This window comes from Haemorhous mexicanus, chromosome 6, assembly GCF_027477595.1.
Source record: "Haemorhous mexicanus isolate bHaeMex1 chromosome 6, bHaeMex1.pri, whole genome shotgun sequence".
Lineage (NCBI taxonomy): Eukaryota > Metazoa > Chordata > Aves > Passeriformes > Fringillidae > Haemorhous > Haemorhous mexicanus.
The window spans coordinates 41,840,143-41,856,657 of NC_082346.1; the positions used below are offsets into that span (position 1 = coordinate 41,840,143).

At 50.8% G+C, this 16,515-nt stretch overlaps 1 protein-coding gene and 1 long non-coding RNA gene across 2 annotated transcripts; one reads left to right on the forward strand and one right to left on the reverse strand.

Moving 5' to 3' along the window:
* Positions 1 to 3,698: 3,698 nt before the first annotated feature.
* On the reverse strand, positions 3,699 to 8,974 carry FOXA1 (forkhead box A1). The gene is made up of 2 exons (XM_059849924.1): positions 8,700 to 8,974; positions 3,699 to 6,283 (listed from the first exon to the last, which is right to left on the reverse strand). The coding sequence occupies exons 1-2, from the start codon at positions 8,769 to 8,771 to the stop codon at positions 5,021 to 5,023; spliced, it is 1,335 nt and encodes a 444-aa protein (XP_059705907.1). The 5' UTR covers positions 8,772 to 8,974; the 3' UTR covers positions 3,699 to 5,020.
* An 89-nt stretch (positions 8,975 to 9,063) lies between these two features.
* On the forward strand, positions 9,064 to 10,935 carry LOC132329160 (uncharacterized). Its single transcript, XR_009486980.1, has 3 exons — positions 9,064 to 9,204; positions 9,769 to 9,878; positions 10,740 to 10,935. It is a non-coding gene; the product is annotated as an uncharacterized LOC132329160 (long non-coding RNA).
* The last annotated feature ends 5,580 nt before the right edge of the window (positions 10,936 to 16,515 follow it).

The window sequence follows — 16,515 nt, forward strand, 5'->3', positions numbered from 1 at the left end:
TTTCTGTTTGAGGTGAAGGGGAGAAACAAACACCGCGGCAAGGCTTGGGCCAGAAAGTTGCAAGGTTTGCAAGTGAAATGCGAAGCTATTTACACTAATCTATCCTTAGCTGCTACTTTGTCACAATGGTCAGAATAATTATTAGAAAATAACCAGAGGGAACAAAGGCAGGTTTTCTTCTTATCGCCTCCCGTTTTCCACTCTTCTCTTCCCCCATTTTTTTTTTCCCGCTGAAACAGACCTTTCGAAACTACAAATTGCAGAAAATGTACAAACTATTTTAAAAATATTATTAGTCTGCTTGCCTTTGCCGGGAGCTCAGAAGGCTGGCTTCGCATTAAGAAGAAGGGAAAAAAGCCATTTTGCTGCACGACCCTTGACATGTAAATAATCAAACTAATTGCATTTTCATTTTAGCTATTAACCATTCTCTTATATTTCCCAAACAATATTGCAGCGTGGGAGTTTTGCGGGGACTTGCATTCTTTACTCCGGTCACACTCTGGGCACTATTGTGGTGTGAATTTTGCCTGGTCATTGTGTGTTACATATATTTCCACTTGCCTCCCCGGGAAACAAATACATATTAATTATATGTATGTTAATATATATAGAATATGCATCTATATTCCTCTCGAGAGAACTTTATACCCTATGTTTATATGAGGATATTTTGCTTCTTCATTAATTAGATTTATCACTAAAATGCACACGGAATCTATTTAGTTATTAAGTCTCTGATTTTAAAATGTTCTTTTCAGAGTGATTAAACACATATGCTCACAGATATATGCCTAGAATCCGTTTCATCAAAACAGGAAAGAAACCATACAGAGTGCATTGTTATCGCAATCAGGTGTTTTATCTATTACATTTCTGTGAAAAACCGAGACAATTGCTCTTTTAAAGACTGGTTGGTGTTATAGCAAGGGAATTAATTTATTTCGTGTTTGTGCTGACGGACCAATTTCAATACCTACTCAACCCATTTCAAAACAATTTTTGAAGCTATGCCAATGGCTGAAGTGTTTTCTCGCAGCGTTCTCTCACGATTTACTTATGGTTTATTGACACGAATAGGAGTCAAAGAAAAACTGTCCGGCAATTTTTTTCTTTCTCGTCTTTCAGTAGTCCCGAACATTTGGAATTATTCCTTCAAAATAATGTATATCCTCCCAGTGCTTGCCGATGTAGATGCCAGTGTTGTCCATTCACACCCAGGGAACAACCCAGCAGTTACTTGTTTTATTTCTCCCACTTGACTTGGGCGGCTGAAGTTGCTTTTATTCCACCGACTCTTCCCTTCTGCGAAGGGCAGGTGCTACTCGCAGGTGCTCCGAGGAGGTGCCACGGATGGGGGGCTCAGGGGCATCGTGCCCTCTTGTCGGGGGGCTCGGTACTGTCGGACCCCGCGGCAGAGGAGGGCTCCGCTGCGCCAGGGGACCCTTCCACGTCCCCTCGTCCCCGGCTGCAGGGTCCCCGCCGCGTCGCCTCGAGAGCCCCTGTCCCGCCGGCGCACCCAGCATCTCCCCCTCGTCCCGGGCCGGGGGCCTCCTCACCGCCCAGACTCCGCGTAAATCTTTACAGAGATCCCCCGCCGCCCCGATTTACTCCCCGCTTGTATTTAATGACGCTAAATGAGCCGTTTTCGCTCCCCCGCACGTGGCCGGTCGGAGGTAATTTGCCGAACAGGAAAAGACGAAGTTCCCCTATAAATTGAGGTGTCGGTCGGAGCCTGGAACCTGAAGCCCGGCGGGCTTTGCCTCTGTCCCGGACGCGGGGCTAGGACACCATCTCTGACAGGAGCAAAAGCCCCACGCCCGCCAGCTCCTTCCCTTCTAGCACAGAGGGACGGGTCCGCCTGGAAGGAGACGCTCGCAAACTCCTCTCTACATACTGCGGGGCTGGGGATGCACCCTCTTCTTGTGGATCCCATTTTTAGTTTATATTTGCCCTCTGGCTGGGGTTCCCTGAGCACAGGATTAAAGCAGCAGTAGCAGCAGCAGGGCAGCTAGGAGCGGAACGTAAAACGGGACTCTTCGCCCTGCTGTTGATTTCCAAGTCTTAAAACTGATCACAGAATGCTGCGTGCTTTGCGCCGGGGACCCGCGTTTTTAACATGAGCTGCATCCCTGTCTTGTCAGTGGCTCGTTCCCCACCGCAGACACCATTTGCCTACGAGAAGAAAGGGGAGGAATATAATCTTGATGGAGAGTGGCGAAAGGGCACACGCTGCATCCGTGACAGGCTCCGCTCCTTATCTCTGAGAGGTTTGGAGCCGCGTCGGTCCGCTTAAACCCTTTTATTACCCACGCCCCAAATATTTCCATTACACACGGTCTGTGCTCCTCAGCTGATATGTGAAACTTGCTGCCTTATCGCTGTCAGTCGATTGATATTTTCCGTGTATAAGCCCAAGGCATTAAATCAATGTCTCCACTCTGCAATGGCATATTCTCTATAGACTAGTCTGTGGGAGACAAGTGAAGTCCTGCAGAAAATTGGCTTCGTCCTGTCTCGGTTCTCACGAAGCTCCTCTTGGCAGAAGAAGCGGGTCTTTAAATAGGATCCGCTTGCCCAGACCTGGTGCCGAGCAGCCCCGAGCTGCCCCTGGCTGCGGGGGGTCTGTTGATATTTGTCATTTCGGGACATTCAGAAGCGAAGGTGCCACACAGTCGGGCCATGGGGTTACCGGCCGCACACGGCGACGGGGACAGAACCCCCTCCCCCCCCCGCTGCAGGACTCGCAGTGGGCAACCGGGGGAGGACCTGCGGTAAATGCCCGCCCGACCAAGAGCACCCGCACAGCACGACGCGGGAGACTGCTCCGTGTCACCCGGAGAGCCGTGCGCGCATCTCCGAGCGGGATCACCGCGAATCCGGCCACGCTTGCAAAGCAGAGGGGCACTCCCAAGGCTCTTTTTTCCCTCCCATTTTTAGCTGGGTAGTAGTGTTGGAGGAATGTATGAGATTTCTGGGACGCCGGCTTGGCTTTTCTTTTCTAAGTCGAACCTTAATTTAGTTTGTCGCCGCTGTCCCTAACCCGTCAGGGGGCAATTATGTGATAATTACGAGAATTACACAGTTCTTTTATCTGGCGGCCGTGCACGAACAGGGCTCGACACAGTGAAATCCGTTCACACTTAAACTCCCCTCCCCCGACAAAGTCTATCGCTGGGGACCAGAGCTCTCCAGCGCGGCTGCTGGTGTCGTTCCGACAGATGGTTCCGAGACGGAACTACAAAGCGGGATCTGGGCCTTTCCAGCGGCCCGGGGCGGCGTGGAGCAGCCCTGGGGATGCTCCCCGTGGGCGTCGTCCCGTCCGGCGGAGAAACGGCGAGCCTGGCTGCCGCCGCCCCGGCAGCCCTGGCCGCAAAACACCCAGGAGGTTACATCGCCTCGGGTGGCTTTTCCCGCCATCCCTCAACATGTCCGAGAACTGTGAATTAGGGGAAAAAAAAAAAAAAAAAAAAAAAAAAAAGGACATTACCACACTCTCAGCTTCACAGGCCGGTGGCATCGTAGCGCCCCACAAGCATACCCTGCGGGAGCGTCCCCCGCCTTCCCTCTGCACAAGGCTGGCCGTACAGATCTTTCCTCTTCACATCCACACTTAAGCACTATGTTTTGATTTTCTTGAACACGGCTCTGTCCTTCATAACCCGCCCCAGAAATTTTGTAAGAAAATAGCAGAAGTATTTCATTGATAACATTTGATTTATTTAAAGTCCTTAACTGCAAATGATCAAAAACATACTTCACGCATTAAATTCTCAGTTATCGTTTTAAATCAAAATATTTTTTCAATTACAATCACATTTATAAAATTAACAAAATTTCTTAAATTCACGTGTAATTATTTTTTACGGTCATTTAAAGCAATTTTCAGCTGTAAAGAAAGAAAACAATATAAACCATGCAATAAATTAAGAACATTGAAACAGCGAACAGGAATAATAATAAAACCCGTCTGGCTATGCTAACACCGTGTAAAACTGTGGAAAGTGCAATAACACTGGATGAAATAAGCTAACCATGGCGATAATTAAACGGCCACAAAAAAAAAAATTTATTAGACAAGTTTGAAAAGGGGGGAGAGACAGAGCTGTCCTCTTTTCCTTGCATCAGTGTAGTAGTCAATGTTTCCTAGGGGAGGGGAAAATAACCTGGTTATAGATAAACAGTTCTAGCTGATACACAATGAATACACTTAAATTAAATAAGTATGTCATCCACATGTTGATGAGAGTTCCTGATGAACTAGAATCTTCAGTAACAGATGGGAAGGAAAAAAAAAATCCAACTGGCTGTGACCTCTTGTAACTTTATATTACATCCCAAAAACAGGTAACACTTGGAAAAAGATAAGGGTCGAATCCTGCACTCCAAAGCTCCAGTTGGTCCCCTCGGGAGTGCAGGATCCGGCCCGCAGCATCTGGGTTTTATGTGGGTTGTAGTAGCCGAAGGTTTATTTTGCAAGTATCAAAAGGATGATCCGAGAAAGTAAATAGTTCTCTTGTTGCTTAGAGATTCTCTTAGTGTTTTGCTACTTCACAGCAGTATTGTCCTTCAAAGCCTTTTTAATTAAAAAAAAAAGTCTTAAATGTCTACTTGCTTCTTCATCTCTGTATTGTTAAAGTATTGCCACATACCTGTAAACTTACATGAGATTATAGAACACATAAGGGAGGGAGACGAGGGGGCGAAAAGCACAAACAAGTAGTTTACACGCTCAACATTTTTTTCTTCTTGTTAATAACACCCTGCATAGGCTGGGGAGGTCTCCGGGGAGAGGGGCTGGGCGGCAGGGGCCGGAGGGAGTATGTACAAGCGGGACGCGGCCGGCTTTGCAGGAGGTCGTGGTGGATCATAACAACACACAACGCGTTGCGAGACAATTAAAAAGTAACAGTCCTTTGCACGCAGCGTGCGGAAACACCTTGGTCTGTCTCAGGGAAAGCGGGGAGAGAAGCCAGGAAGGGGAGGAGGGGTCTCGGCCCCAGCGGCGGGGGTTGCACAGCTAGGAGGTGTTTAGCACGGGTCTGGAATACACACCTTGGTAGTAGGAGGGCTCTAGGGCCGAGGGCTCGATGCTGCTCCGGCCAGCCATGGAGGCGCTGCCAAGGGGCAGCCCGCCGGGGATGCTGGCCCCGTAAGAAGAATATTGCAGCGCCTGCTCGTAGGCTTTGAAGTCCAGCTTGTGCTGCTGCTCCGAGGAGGACATGAGGTTGTTGATGGAAAACGGGTGGTTGAAGGAGTAGTGGGGATCACCCTTGAGGTGGAGCTGGGGTTCGTGGGCTAATGAGTGAGGGGGATGTGGGACGGAGGCCAAGGTGGGCACAGAGCTGATGGTGGAGGAGGCGGCCGAGGCCGAGGTCTTTAGCTCCGTGCTTGATCCACTGTGGTCCATAGACTGAGGGCTGGTGGACGGGTTGGAGCTGGAGAGAGAGGTGGCCGTATCGAGCTGCGCGGGTTTGTTGTGGCCTCTGTGCAGGGGGGAGTTGGAGCTTGAATTAGAGGCCCCGGCCTGATCTTTCCTGCCCTCCTGAGTGGCTTTACTGTTCGCCGGCTTCTCGCACTTGAAGCGCTTTTGCCGGCGGAGGTAACAGCCGTTTTCAAACATGTTGCCGGAGTCGGGGTGCAGGGTCCAATAGGAGCCCTTGCCGGGCTTGTCGGGGGACCGGGCCACCTTGACGAAACAGTCATTGAAAGAGAGCGAGTGGCGGATGCTGTTCTGCCAGCGCTGCTGGTTCTGTCGGTAGTAGGGGAAAAGGTCCATGATCCACTGGTAGATCTCACTCAGCGTCAGCATCTTGCTAGGTGCCTGCTGGATGGCCATGGTGATGAGGGAGATGTAGGAGTAGGGCGGCTTGGCGTGGGGGTAGGTCCGCTTGAAGGACTTAGCGTCCCGTGTCCTGCCGAGGTTGGACTGGGTGTAGGCCATGGGGCTCATGCAGGGGTTCATGCCGCCGTAGGGGCTCAGCCCGTTCATGGGGGCCGGCTGGGCTGACATGGCGTTGATGCCCCCGGGGCTCAGCGCCGTGCCCATGGCGGCCACGCCGGCCGGCATGCCGTTCACGGGCCCCGCCGAGCCTGCCGGCATGCCGGCCACGGCTCCGGGACTCAGCCCAGCCCCCAGCCCCGTGTTGGCGTAGGACATGTTGAAGGAGCTGGAGGTCATGTTGCCGCTTGTCGTCATGGTGTTCATGGTCATGTAGGTGTTCATGGTGTTCATGGAGCCCAGCCCCGAGTTCATGTTGCTCACGGGCACCGAGGAATAGGCCTAGGGCAGCGAGACAAAGAGACGGAGTTAGAGAGGAGAGAGGTGTGGCAGGACCCCGTAGGGGCCGGATCCGCCCGCCTGGCCCAGCCAGCCGAGCAAACGTCCTGCTGCGGGACGCCGGCCGCTTCCCCGACACCAGGGAAAAAGCTTCCCCAAAGCCGCACGGAAAGGCAGCTGCTTCCATGAAAAGGTCTATTTCATATCTCTATACATTTATAAACACGGAGCGGGGGTGCTCTCTCCGGACGCACTGCCGGTTTACCGGAGTGTCTCAGCTTGCGCGGGCTGCACCGGGATCAGCGGGGCGCACGGACCGACCACCTTCCCTGAGCTGCTCCAAGCCCTCGCGGAGCCGGGCTGCGGGTCAGACTGCCTCGGCAGGACGTGCTCTCTCCGGCGCATTCCCGTATTTTGTTGTTTATGTGTCCTGTCTCGCTAGTTAAATACTTAAACTCATCAGCGTACTGAAATTGGTGGGCGTACACTGTTTGTGGCAAGGAGAAAGGCTTGTATTTTCTGAGAAAAATCTCACCCATGTCTCCCTTCCCGCAATATTTTAAATTTCTTTTCTAAGAAACATACAAGATGCAATAATGTCTTGTTGCAAAATAATTTTAAAAACCTTCACCCAAACCAAACTGGTCTTGTTGGCCTGTTTCATCTGTGGAAAGCTCCCCCCCCCCCCCCCAGTCTATATTTTCTATCAAAACTGTCTTTAAATTAAAGTTAAAAAAAAAAAATCAATCAACCAACCAATCAAACACCAAAACTTTCCCTAAGTATGAAAATCCTGAACTTCTCCTCTCTGAGATTTTCTACAATTGCACGACGTGGAAAAAATGGAAGCACCCTAACATATAACACAACTCTTAAAAAAGGCAGAGCCGGAGAGCTTGAATTTGTGCTTTCTGCTACAGCATCCGATTTAACAGGAGAGAGAAAGACGTCCCCAGTTTACTCGAACTACGGCTAACATGAAAAGGAAGTTTAAGCAACGGTTAAATATTTAAAACTCATTTCTGATCCCCACAAATTTCACGAACTTATAAACGCACTTTTGATTTAGAGGATCACATTAATTATTTGAGATGATAGAACGAGGCTGAGTTTCCCATGTTGCATTCTTGCAGTCATTCAAATTAAATGGCAAGAGGTGAGGAAAGACTGAAGTTTAAAAAAATAGTAAAAGCGAAGTTCCCTTAACTTTATGTTTGTGGACAATGCGTATAAGCGAGGAAAAATGAGCCTGCAAACGGCACATAATTAGGATGACCCTTGTTTGCCCTTAGCCGACTTTCCTTTATTAAAGGAGATGCCAGCCGGTGACACGTATCTGCCTCTATCCGCGTGGCCCTATGGGCGCGTGTGCCAGCCTCGGGTGCGGGACGAGGCGTGGGGACTGTGGAGCCGTGTGTCCGGGTGTGCTGATGCAATGCCCGGGTGCGCACACCCAGGTGCCTGCCTCGCTGCCGCACTTCCTCAAAACGGCTCCTTCCAGGGCGGGAATCCGCGGCGCTGCTGGCCGTGCTAAAGGGCGCTGGCTTCTCCGGGACTCCCGTTGCAGAGCCTCAGCGGCACAGCGCGGACCCCAGGCCACACAGGGTCGAGGAGCTCCGGGGGTAGGCTCCGGGCTCTGCCGCGGCCCTCTCCTCCGCAGCAGCTGTGGGCGCTTGGGTCGGTTCTCCTCCACCTTATGGACGGCGCTGTCAAACGGACGCGGGGGGCGGAAGCGCCTGCAGCGGTCCGGACCGGGTCCGGGTGGGGGGCGGCGGGTCCGGGTGCGGGCCCCCTCCCAGCCCGGCTCTCGGCAGCGCCGCCAGCCGGCCCGCGGCAGCAGCGCACACCGCGGGCAGCCCGTCTGCAAAGTACGGACAAACGGCTGGTCTTCCCCCTGCTTTCCTTTCCCCCGGCCTTAACAGGTGAGGGCCCTGTGCTGGCGAGTAGAGAGGCCGGAGGTCCCGCCGAGAAGCTCGGGGAAGGCGCTGTCCCCGACCAGGACGCGCTAGCGTCCGTCTCCCTCGGCCCCTGCCATCTGCCAGGAAGGAGTCGGGGGCCGGCGGCGCGGCGAGTCTCTGCCCCGAGCCAAGAGTTTACGGGGTGCTTTTGTGCCCGCCGTGACAGAAGATTACGCCTCTTAGATGAGATCAAGGGCTGCCCCCGGCCCCCCGGCCCTCCTGGCGGGCTCGCAGCTGCCCCGTGTCTTCCCCAAACGCCTCCAGGGCTCCTGGAAGCTGTGTTTTCCTTGGGGAAGCCTAGCCAGTTTCGGCGCCGGAGGGAGGGGGAGGTACGTTTGCGTTGGCAGGATCTGGACTGCAAACCGATTCCTCCGATTGCTGCCCCCTCCAGACCCCTAGCCGCCCCCAGGTCCTCCCCGGCACAGGGGCAGAAGCGAAGCCAGACCCTGGGATTTACTCACCTCCTGAGTGTCGGCGTAGTAGCTGTTCCAGTCGCTGGTTTCATGCCCTTCCATTTTCACAGTCCCTAACATTATGGAGCCAACCTGCCCGGTGTAACCATCCAGCCTTCTTGCAAGCGAGCGACGGGCAGTACGAAAAGAGCCCGAAAGCTCGACCTAGCAGGAAGCCAGCTCTCAGGAGGGGCGGGGGGTGCTGAATTCTGCTCTATAACCAGCCAAAAAGGAGGCAGGGAGCGGTGTGGGGCGAGACAGTTGAGAAAGTGAGGAAGTGCGGCTGGGATGTGAGTGGAGTTGAGCTGATGTGGATCTTACGTCGCAGAAGTACCCACCTCCTCCTCCTCCTCTCCCCATTTGTCCGCCGCACAAAGGCGTTCGCACCTACAAAGCCGGAGATGCACCTGCAAACAAGGCAGTTCCCCTCGCCTGCAACTCCCCCCGGGGCGGCACTTTATTTGCAAAGCTGCGTAATTGGTTTAGGCTTGTGGGGAAAGAAGGAGAGACAGAGGTGGGAGAGGGGACGGGGGGGGGGGGGACGGGGGCGGGACGGGATGGGACGGGGGACGGACCCCACCACCCTTTCAGGTGGACAGGACAAATGCTAGGAGGGGTAGGGGGAAATGAAATGAGGCAGATGAAGGAAGGGCAGCCCCCACTATTTGAAGAGAACGCAAAAGGCCATCCAGCCTTAAACCCCTGTGATTAGAGGCAATATTTACTAAAGGCCGGTAGATGCTCCTTTAACTTGATGGCCGGGACGTGCTTCAAAGTCCCGAGTCCTGAAGTCCACAGGTTCCCCCCTCTCCCGCTCGTCAGTTCACAGCTGGTTACCGCGTAGGTCCCTCCAGGCCCTGCCGCTGCGCCCCAGGTTCCCATCGCCCTTGGGGCAGGCGATCGGATTAGGCGCTCCGGGCTACGAGCAGGAGGCTCGGCTCCGCGCTCCCCAAAGCCCTCCCAACCCTCCCCCCACCACAACCTTCTGTTCCTCCGGGCTAAACTAGCCCTTCAAACGGGGTGCCGTCCTATGTAGATGGTGATAATGATATTGCTTTTTCGGGTGTCTTATGTTCAGAAACCATGTGAGTCACCGTGCTGAGACATAACACTACAGGTTCTCAATAAATACGGACAGAGGCCTGAATGCGGATCCACTGATATTAACCTCCACTTGGCAAACATCAGGTGAGTCACTAGAACCATTTTATATCTTTACTGTGGAAAGCCTGCAGCCCAGAAGGCTCATTTGGAAGCTTTCTCTGATGCCAGAAGCCCAGGAGCAGCAATAATAGGTAGCGAGTATCTAATTTCCAACTTCTTGCTTATTGACCTGATTTCTCACAACGAACAGGGGAGGAGGATTCTACACAGGCTGGTAAAAGGTAAAAAACACCGATAAAACAAACTGACATTGGAAAAAGCTTTTTATTATTATGGAAGGGATCTCTCAGTCTTTGCAGAGGGATCAAACATTTTCTGTCCTGTCCGGCTCTTCGAGCCTATGTCAACACCACGGACTTTTCTTAGGTTTCTCTATTCTATCCCTTGTGAGTTCGTTCCCACCTAGCTACTAGAACTTTTATCACCTCATAGTAGAAAACAAAAACCAAAAAGTCAAAACAAAACAAACAAAAAAAAAATCTACATCACCGACCAGCGGCTAATAACCCTTCTCCCCCCAAACCCAAACAACTTTTCCAACAATGGGAAATAAAGCTTCTTCGGATTTTGAAAAAGGCTCGCCCATCATACCACACAAACTATAATACACACCTGGGTCTGAATTTCAGCTTGACGTGCTTATAGTTCAGCATGGCCACAGTTGCTTCCACAGTGATTTGTTCTCGAGTGATCTGTGGAAATGTCACCCCCACAAACAGGATTTTAAAGTTTCTTATAGACACACAGGATTCAAATGACGAGATATAGCATATCTCTGCCACGACAAATGTTTTAACTTGTTCTCTAAATGCATTTTCTGTTACCCCTTTCTCTTTCCTCATCTTTTTTATTATTTTTTTTTTTTAATCCGACAACAGAATTAAGTCAAATCCTTGAAACAGACAAAACTCTGGAATCAGAAGAGGAGAACAACATATGAAAATATGTCTTGAAGGAAAGAAAATATATAAAAACACCGGATTAAACCCCTGCTTTCTCAAATGGTCAAACTACACCCATGGGCATTGGGACAAACCCCAGTGGAATATCTAAGAAAAACTAGAATTGCGGTCTTCACGTATGCATCCTCCCTCTTTTCCTAATGGAAGCGGCGTATATGTCTGAAAACAGAGGTGGTGGCTTGTCCATTGCAGTGTTTGAGGTCTGTGGCGTGTGGTTCCCCCCTAGCAGCACAGCCTCATGCGGGGATGCTGGCAGAAGTGCAGCTGCCCCAGAGACCCCGCTGTCGGCACCCCCCCGCTGGGTGACCTCGGGGCGGTGCTGCCTCGCTATCCAGAGCCCAGCCCCGCGAGAGCAACACCCGCCGGGACGCCGGGCAGCCCATGCTGGGTCACTCCGTACCTGGAAAAAAGGGCAGGCACAAAGCCGGCCACGCTCATCGGATGCTGCTACAAACCACGGAGGCGTTTCACCGGGCGGAGCAAACGTGGAGCCGGCAAAGCCGCCCTGCGGGCCGGCCGCCCCCAGGCCGCCCCGGCTGGGATGCCCGCTGCCCGGGAGGGGAGGGGAGCCGTGGGTTGCGCAAAGCCTCAGCGCCTCCTGTTGTCCGGCTGCGGGCTTAGCTCCCTCCTGAGGTTGCTCCCAGAGGTGAGAGCACAGGCAGGATCTTCTCTTAATCTGCTTAGAGCCTCTCGACTTGATGTATAATAAGCAAGCCCTAGTCAGAGCCAGCCGCTGCTGGAAATTCTCTTCAGTCCGGTTGCTGTGGTGTAGCCCTGGTGGAGAAAATTCTCTCTTAAGTCTAGAAGAAGGTCAGGATGCCTCTGCCCACGGCCACAGGAAAAAACGGGTATTTCGGTAGTTGCCCTTGCTCTGCACTTGAGCCTTTATGTAGTGAAGCCCTATGCAGGATGCTCTGCGAGTCCAGGCTCAGCAGAGAAGCACTCTCCTAGGATGCGGGACGCTGTGTGGTAGCCAGGAGCTCTCCAGTCGCGCCTAGCTGATGGGGTTTTCAGGAGTCAGCTTAGTAGCACTGGCCCCAATTACACAGCACCTTTCCCAGCTCTGGTTTAAGTAGCACCAGTTTCTGTACACTTTTTGTTTGTTTGTTTCTTCTTTTTTTCTTTCGTTGATTTTTTTTTTTTCAGGGCGAGCTTTTAGTGCAACCTGGAGAAAATGCAGGCTGAGGTGAGCTCTGCTTTGCCCAACTAGATGGGATCAGGGTCTCAGCCCTTTGCTCCACCAGCGCGCCCTGCCAAGGCTGCAAACATAAAACCTGACCTAGAAAAATACGGAAATACAGGACTTCCAGGGGAGACCGTGTTATCAGCACCGTCAGGAAGAGCTGGGCCCCGCAAAGGCCACTCAGCAAGCGTCTGGGTTTTGGGAATCTCGTCGCCTTCTGGACAGGCCGAGTGGCCTCTCCCCTGGGAAGGGGCTTCCCGCAGCTGCTCGAGGACCGGAGCTGGTCCCGACGCGGCGCTGCCCACGGGTCCGGAGCTCCCTGGCGCCCAGCGCCGCCCGGGAGCGCCGCCCGCAGGCTCGCTCCCACGCGTGGGCCGGACGGCCGATGCAAGCGGCGGGAGCTTTAATTTTAACGTGGAGCGCTGTTTCAGTTCGTTCTGGTCTAAGTTCCCCCTGGCAGCAGCAGCATCTGCCGGCCCTTCGGTTTGAGTTGCAGGGGCTTACTCTATTTTATCTAAAATAGCATCGTCTTTTGAACGAGATCCTCTCGGCAGTACTTGCGCGGGCCAGGCGTTTAGCTCGAGAAGGAGCTGTAAAGTTATCTCCGCATCGGTATGCACTCCCTGCCCTATACTTACATCCTTCTTTTTCTTTGCCCGAATCTGTCTCTTGCAGAGGGTCCCTCATACCTGACTTTCCAGACTAGCCCAAGCCTGTGCAGCAGGTCCCCGAAAACACCGTAGGACCCCGTCAGCCTCCCACACGATGGGAAATATCTCTCCCCGCCTGTTTCCAACCTGAAAACCTGCCCCATTCAAGCGGGCAAACAGTAACCGTCTGGGAACGTGCCTGTGTCCAGAGCCGGCTGCCTTGGACGGGGAGGGATCGTGGGTGCTCCGGGAGCGGGGGTAGATGACTGCCGGCAGCGCCTCTTCTTCTGCGGGGAGCCCAGAGAAGAGCCCGATCGGGGGCTGTTTTCCCTCCCTGCCTCCGCCCCTCACACAGGCACAGCCGCCCCGGTTCTGTGCTCCCGTGGCTGAGTTCTCATTTGGAAGAGCCCGTGGGGGTCCCCTCAGACACGGCCGGAGGAGCCCCCGGCTCCCGCTCCCCTGCCCCCGGAGCTCACGGGCGAGAAGGCGGCTTTTCACCCTCCTCTCGCTGGGGAGCAGGGCCCAGGCAGAGAGGGCACTGCAGGGGGTCATCATGTGCTTCTGAGCTTTTGCTAAGTGAGAGTACTCTTCCAATCTTCGACCGTGATGATCAAGTAGCCTCCTTCCTGCGGCCGGCCCAAGGTAGGGCACCCCCTTTTCCCACAGCCCCTCTTCCTGCCCCGCAGCCGTGCTCTGGTTCTCCTGGGCGGGCTAGACGTGCCCTCTCCGCCGCACCATCCACGGCAGGAAGGGCCGGGCGTCTCACTCCCCTCGGCCGGGCCCTGCCCGCTGCCGGGCCCTCGCCCACGCGTTTCCAGCCCCCTCGGTCGCCGGGTGCAGGGGCTGCGGGACGCGGGCAGTGCCGCCCGGGGGCCCGCGGGAGCGCGGCCCCTCCGAGGCCCAGCCCCGCCGCGGCCGCGCCCTCGGGGCCCCGGGCAGCGCTCCCGGGGGCGCCGGGCCTGCAGGCTCCCACGGGTCACCCTCAGGGCCGTGCTCCTTTCATGGCCGCTCTGCCAGGCCCTCAACACATTGTCTAGCTCGTTACAACAGTGATGTTCCGTTGCAAGATTTTTTAATTTTATTTTATTTTATTTTATTTTATTTTATTTTATTTTATTTTATTTTATTTTATTTTATTTTATTTTATTTTATTCTATTCTATTCTATTTTTAATATTTTATTTTATTTTCAGTGCAATTCCTTGCATTTCATTTTCTAGGCATCCTGCAGAGCTGATATCATAAGACTTGAACGACATAACAAATAATATCCCACCATCAGAAAATACTTATGTGTCTGACCAGTTAAAGGAGAAAGAGGAACAAATAATGAAAAGAAAAATTATGAATCTGATGGTTACAGTGATGAGGCTAAGGGAGATTCTGTTTTGTGTTCTTTTGGGGTTTTTTTCTATGGTGTAATAAAAGAGTTCTTAACTAGGTAAATCATTATCCATCATAAACAAACAGTTAATTTGGCTAATATGGTTAGATGTATGTATGCTGTTTCCAGAACTCCAGCTGGCAGGATGCCCACACTTCAGCATGTGATTGACCAAGTGTGTTTTACTTTAGTTTTTACATGAATAAATCCAGTTGATAATTAAATTTGATTCAAGAGCAGCCATGTAGGTATTTATTTCAGTTATATATATAACTGAAATAAATAGTTTGTTTTACTTATGATATATTGAAACACAAATGTAAATGCTTCTGTCATGTATTTCAATCATTGTGTCTGTTCTTGTTCAATTACTTGACATATTTTTGAAAATCTTTCTTGGTTTATTTTGTTTTAAAGGGTGTTTTGTTTTTTAGCAGCCACAGTACTATGGCATGGAAGGAACACTGTCAGAAGAGATGAGAATATGATTATGCACAAATAAACACAAATACTTAGATGTCACCCACTTTGTAGAATCTCCCCCACATTCAAAAAATCTTTGTAGAATCTCCCCCACATTCCAAAAACAGTTTCAGGATACATATGGATTTTTGCAGGAAGCAAAGAAAGCAAACTAAGGCAGTGAGTGCAGTTAATCTAAACAAACTGGTATAAGAAACAATACTTGATAGGAGATGCACCTATGCATGGATTCTAGAATTACTTCTTTGTTAAAGTCGCCCCAGTAATTTAATGGACCAAAATCTGCCTCCCCTGCCCTAACAATATCTGCTGCTGGAATCAAAGGTATTTCCACTCTCCAATAGTCTTGTTTCTCCAAAGCCTGCAGTGAGTTATCTTTGAGAATATCTGCTTTCCTGATAAAAACCAGTATCTTGGACAATAGATTCAGTGCTGATCAGCTCTTTGTAATATTCATCTTAATATACTACTCCAGTTCCTTTGCAAATTGACTTTCCTATGCAGAAAGCAGACTTGGTTTGATACCTTTAATTTTGAGCCATGGAGAGTGAAGGGGTGCTACTTTCTTTCACTGCATATCAAGATATTTTCAAATTGTTTGCTATCTTCTACTTTACCTGCAAAAACTATTAATTTCACTGTCTCTGTCTCTACAGTAGTTCTGCAGAAATGCATTGGGAGATGCCAGTATCCATTGTAGATGGCTTCCTTGCCTGACAGCTCTGAAGAATTAAATGTTCAAAATAAAGGCTGGCTTATTTAAACTCTTCCTCAGGGAGCAGTTCCACAGTGCCATCCAGCTTGCAGTTCCTAGAGCATAAATTAATTCAAGCTGCATTCACTGCTCATTTTCTTGAGCTGTATTAACAGGGACAATGAGCAATTGTGGGGTGTGTAGCAGCATTTTCACAGATATACAAATAGATATACAAGTAGCATTTTCACAGATATACATTTACCCCATTGCAGGACATAACTAACCTGTGTGTAGCAAAAATGATGCTTGCCCTGGAAAAGTTTGACCAGAGACCCTAACACAGTCTGTAGTTTTACTCTGAAATGTGAGAGTGTGAGTATCACCTGGTAACACCCAAAGTCGTGAGATCCATAAAATAGTATAGTCAGCCAGTGCCTATGGGAAAATAGAGGAAGGTCTAGATTTTGTAAAATGTTAGGACTTCCCAGGGGAAGAAGCTGTTCAGTATTTTGGAGTGTGGTTCATCATTCCAGCAGCTGGTCTAAGCTTCTGCTGCTGCTTCAAGTACTTCAAGGGTGAATTTGAAAATTGCTGAGTAGTTTAAAGAGACTGACATTGTGAAGATTATTTGATTGTTTGACTGATATCATGAAGATAAGACATCATTTAGATCACCACATGGCTTCCATCAGTTGGGTTCAGTTCTCTGTGCAGCTACAGGTGAGACAAGGTAAGAATCAGATTAAATTAATTCCTCCTCCATCCCTTTCTAGCCAACAAGGCAGCTGCCTAAGTGTTTCTGCTGTGCATGTAGTTTCAGGTTTACTCCTTTTTATGTATTAAGGTGGGATGATTGAGAGGGAATCCAACACCTGAACTTTCCTTCAGTTCCTCCTAAAGAGAAAACTCCTCTCTTCCATCCAAACAATTTCATAGGTCATCAGTTGGCTTTGCCATTATCCATTGAAAAATTTTCACCTTTTCAGGATCTATGAATATTTGCTCCAAAATTCATCCATTCCCAGAAATCCTTTAAATCTTTTCTAACATTATCCTTAGAGGTAGCTGGAACTTCAGCCTCTGCAGACAACTCTCCCTGCCCTTTGAGGGGCATTTCTTTTTGTTGCTGTGATTTGAAGATTTTTCTTGTGATTAAGTGAGATTGTTATGTCCACCAAGGCTGAGTCTTCAGCTGTGAAACCTGAGATCTACAAACACATTATATCTACACCTATGCATTCACTATCAACTGTTGTCCTAAGAGAACACAAGAGCTGGACTGGAATGGCCAATTGGAAGCCTG